Source organism: Nicotiana sylvestris, chromosome 9 (genome assembly GCF_000393655.2).
Source record: "Nicotiana sylvestris chromosome 9, ASM39365v2, whole genome shotgun sequence".
Taxonomy (NCBI): domain Eukaryota; kingdom Viridiplantae; phylum Streptophyta; class Magnoliopsida; order Solanales; family Solanaceae; genus Nicotiana; species Nicotiana sylvestris.
Window position 1 is genome coordinate 3,531,937 of NC_091065.1, and position 4,737 is coordinate 3,536,673.

General features: G+C 39.8%; 1 protein-coding gene across 1 annotated transcript; it reads right to left on the bottom strand.

The window, feature by feature from the left end:
* Positions 1-1,236: 1,236 nt before the first annotated feature.
* LOC138877179 (uncharacterized mitochondrial protein AtMg00860-like) lies at positions 1,237-2,333 on the bottom strand. Its single transcript, XM_070156767.1, has 2 exons — positions 2,205-2,333; positions 1,237-1,572 (listed from the first exon to the last, which is right to left on the bottom strand). Exons 1-2 carry the CDS (start codon positions 2,331-2,333, stop codon positions 1,237-1,239), a joined length of 465 nt encoding a protein of 154 aa, XP_070012868.1.
* Positions 2,334-4,737: the final 2,404 nt, after the last annotated feature.

The window sequence follows — 4,737 nt, forward strand, 5'->3', positions numbered from 1 at the left end:
GGACAGCCCATCCGTATGAAGGTGGAATGTTATACTCAACTCAACCCGTATTCCCATTTCCTCTCACTGCATTGCTCTCCCAAAATGCAATGTGAACTATGTGCCCCAATCAGAAATAATAGACACCAGCACACCGTAAGGATGAACAATCTCGTGAATATAGATCTCAGCCAACCGCTTCGAAGAATAGGTAGTCACCACCAGAATAAAATGTGCAGACTTAGTCAACCGGTCCATAATCACCCAAATAACATCGAATTTCTTCAACGTTCATGGTATCCCAATAACGAAGTCCATGGTAATATGCTCTCATTTCCACTAAGAAATTTCAAGCTTCCGAAGCAAACCGCCTGGCCTCTAATACTCATACTTTACCTGTTGATAGATCAAGCCCCGAGCCACATACTCCAATATATCATTCTTTATTCTTCTCCACCAGTGGTGCTGCCTCAAATCCTGATACATCTTTGCGGCACCTGGATGAATAGAACATCGCAAACTATGGGCCTCATCAAGAATCAACTCATGTAACCCATGAACATTAGGTAATCAAATCTGACCCTGCATCTGTAACACCCCATCATCTCCAATAGAAACCTCCTTGGCATTACCATGTTCTTTCATGTCCTTAAGGACAAGCAAATAGAGTCATCATACTGACACTCTCTGATGCTCTCATACAAAGAAGACCCAGAAACCACGCAAACTAGAACCTGAATAGGCTTCAAAATATCTAACCTCATGAACTGATTGGCCAAAGGCCTAAACATCTTATGAAAGATGTCTCTTGCCAACAAGAATATATGAAAAGCTACCAATACTCATCGCTTTTCTACTCAAGGCATCGGCCATCATATTGGCCTTCCCAGGATGATACAAAATTGTGATATCATAGTCTTTAAACAGATCCAACTATCTCTACTGCCTGAAATTTAGATCCTTTTGCTTGAAAAAGTGTTGTAGACTCTGATGATCTCTAAATACCTCACAAGACACACCATAGAGGTAATTCCTCCAAATCTTTAATGAATGAACAATGGCTGCCAACTCTAAATCATGAACGAGATAGTTCTTCTCATGAGGCTTCAACTATCGTGAAGCATAAGCAGTCACCCTACCCTCCTGCATCAAGACACACCTAATACCAATCCAAGAAGAATCACAATGCAATATATATGAACCTGATGTTGAAGGCAAAACTAGAACCAGAGTTGTGGCCAAGGTAGTCTAGAGCTTTCAAAATCTCTCCTCACACTCATCATACCACCTGAATGTGGCATCCTTCTTGGTCAATCTAGTCAAAGGTGCATCGATAGATAAGAAACCCTCCACAAATCGATGATAATATTCGGCTAAACCAAGTAAACTCTGAATCTCAGTAGCTGAAAACGATTTAGGCCAAATTTGAACTGCCTCAATCTTATTTGGATCTACCTTGATACCCGCACTGGACACCATGTGCCCCAAGAACGCAACTGAATCAAGCCAGAACTCACAATTGGAGAATTTAGCATAAACCTTCTTCTCCATCAACGTTTGTAGTACAATCCTCAGATGTTGCACATGCTCCTCCTGTATATGCGAGCACACCAGTATATCATCAGTGAATATTATAACAAAAGAATCAAGCTATGGCTGGAATACACTGTTCATCAGATGCATGAATTCTACTGGGGCATTAGTTAGTGCAAAATACATCACAAGGAACTAGTAATGACCATAGCGTGTCCTGATTGTCGTCTTCAAGATATCAAAATCCCTAATCTTCAACTGGTAATAGAAAACCTCAAATCAATCTTTAAAAACACTCTAACTCCCTGAAGCTGGTCAAATAAGTCACCAATGCGTGGCAATGGGTACTTATTCTTAATTGTAATTTTGTTCAACTGCCTATAGTCAATGCATATTCGTATAGTACCATCCTTCTTCTTCTTCTTCACAAATAGAATAAATTCACCCCAAGGCGATACACTAGGCCTTATGAACCCCTTATCAAGAAGCTCCTAAAGTTGCTTTTTCAATTCCTTTAAGTCCGTTGGTGCCATACGATACAGAGGAATAAAGATGAGCTGAGTGCCCGCCACTAAGTCTATAAAAAAATTAATGTCCCTGTCAAATGGCATGCTTGATAGGTCTGTAGGAAACACATCTGGAAAGTCTTGCACTAGTAGAACAGAATCAATGATAGGAGTATCAGCACTTACATCCTTCACAAAGACCAAATATGCCAAATATCCTTTCCCAACCATCTGTTTGGCCTTCATATATGAGATCTTTCTACTGGGAACATAGTCCAAAGAACCTCTCCACTCAATCCTGGGAAATCCCGGCATTGCCAACGTCACGGTCTTAGCGTGATAATCCAGAATAGCATGACATAGTGACAACCATTCCATGCCTAGAATCATGTCAAAATTAACCATACTAAGCAATAAGAGACCAACTCTTATCTTTAATCCTCCAATAGTCACAACACACGATCGATATATACGATCCACAATAATAGAATTACCCACCAACGTAGATACATGAACTAGCATAACTAAGGAATCACGGGGCCTCTCCAAATAATGAGCAAAGTATGATGAAAATATGAATAAGTGGAACCAGGGTCAAATAATATGGAAGCTTCTATGTGGCACACTGAAACAATATATGTGATCACTGCATCTGAAGCAATGGCCTCTGGTCTGGCGGGAAAAGCATCGCATCGGTCCTAAACACCACTTGATCGACCTCCCACTTTAAGGCAGCCTCGAGCTGATAGGGACCCACCTCAAACTGGTTGCGGGGTGGTATAGTTGTTGGTGGTGAAATCAAGGCAAGGATCTCTGCTGTGGAACCTTGCTCACAAGTCTGGGGCAATCTCTCTTAGATGACTCAAATCCCCGCACTCATAGCAACCCCTCATGATAGGCTGCTGACCTTAATAACCCAAGAAACTGCCTGTAGAAACCTGGGAAGATGAAGCATGATAAGAACTCTATGTTGGCAACACAATAAATGATGAATGACCAAAATGAGCACTGTATGAACCATGGTTAACTGATGTAACATGATGTACTGGACGAGTCACTTGAGGGGGCCTATAAGGATGACTGATAAGTAGGGATTTTGACCGCTAATTTACTTTTTTACTTGCATTTTAGCTCAAAAATGCATAAAGACATTACCTAGAACTAATGAAATGTGCTTTCATGCAGGAATATTGGTAAACGAGTCAAAGAAGTCAAAATCAACTCATAAAGGAGTCAAAATTGGACAAGGACCAGAACAATGCTACAAGGGGCATAGTGTGGACCACACAAAAGTGAATGCGACTGCAGAACTTAAGGGCGACCTCTAACAGAATTTCAAGGCAAAATACATACAGCACAATTCTAGTGCAGCCGCATAAAATGCAGTACAGAGTCTTGAGTTTTTGGGGCCAGGAAGAAGTGTTCACCACACCAGAATTGTGCAGCCGCAGGATGATAAGTGCGACCGCACTCACAATTGTGCGGTCCACAGAAGACAAGGATCAGAGGGATGAAACTTCAAGTTTAAAGAATAAATGCGGACCACACTATTTTTGTGTAGCCGCATAATCAAGATCGCGGCCACACTTATTTTTAAGCGGTCCGCAGAAGTCTTACTCAGCTAAAGTCCAAGACCGCACTAGAATTGTGCGTCTGTACAACCTCCGCAGGGGGATATTTGTCAGATATTTTTAGCTTAGTATAAATAGAATTTTTTGTTATTTTTAGGTTAAGTTTAGCTTTTGGAGAGCACTTGAGCCGTTTTCTTTACTGTTTTTGAGTAATTTTGTACTAGATTAAATTCTAAACATTAGATTTTCTTTCTCTAATCAATTATTATGAATTATATCTTAATTTCTTCTTGTATTTCTTCATTTTTCATGAGTAGCTAAATTTTTAGCTAGAGTTGTGGCGCAACCCTAGTGTGGGTACTTAATAGGTGTTTTATTTAGGGCTTGTTTGTGATTGGGTTAGTGATATTTAGCTAAGTTCATGCTTGAATTTAAGGATTAATGATTGAAAATATTGATTCATGCCTATTTGACTTAGTCTCTACTTGGGAAAGAAAGGATAAGTCTAGGAATACTTGGCTAACAAGAAATTGGGGTGAATTCAAGAAATTGACAACCCCAATTAAAGGATCAATTCTAGAGATAGTAAGACTCAACTTGAGCATATATCACTTGTTTTGTGCAATACCCAATTGGATTTTAGAAAGCCAAATTGGGCAAAATCACTCAAATTACCGAAAGGTATAGAGTGGGTAATGGTGTGTGATTGCTATATCACAACCCCGACTAATCAAACTTTCCCTAGAGTTTACAACAAGTTAGGTAACCATCTAGGTGGAAGTCACGACCCTAGATCTTTTATCATTTGAAAAACAACTAAAACCAAAAATATTGTCTCCTTGTTTCATATTTGCAATCAATAGCTTAAAGTAGAAGTGAAAACAACAAACAAGAATGTTGAAGTGTAATTTGAGGCACATCATACAAATGCACTAAATATATACCTAATCCCAATTCTAACTCCCTGAGGATTCGACCCTGGCTCGCATTGGGGTTTATTATTGCTTTGACTGCTTCACTACCTATATTTGTGGTGTGAGTTTTGACGACATCAATTTTTGGCGCCGTTACCGGGGAGTTAAACTGATTTAGCTATATATCTAGGTTTTTGTGTGCTTTGTCTTCTTTTCCTTCAGTCACTAACTTTG

What these genes read in the sequence shown, in the direction of transcription:
- LOC138877179 (XM_070156767.1), bottom strand. Translation starts at nt 2,333, where the DNA reads ATGCCGGGATTTCCCAGGATTGAGTGGAGAGGTTCTTTGGACTATGTT. An exon ending in ATTTGGTCTTTGTGAAGGAT is followed by an intron (nt 1,573 to 2,204) that starts GTAAGTGCTGAT and finishes TCGCATATACAG; the next exon opens with GAGGAGCATGTGCAACATCT.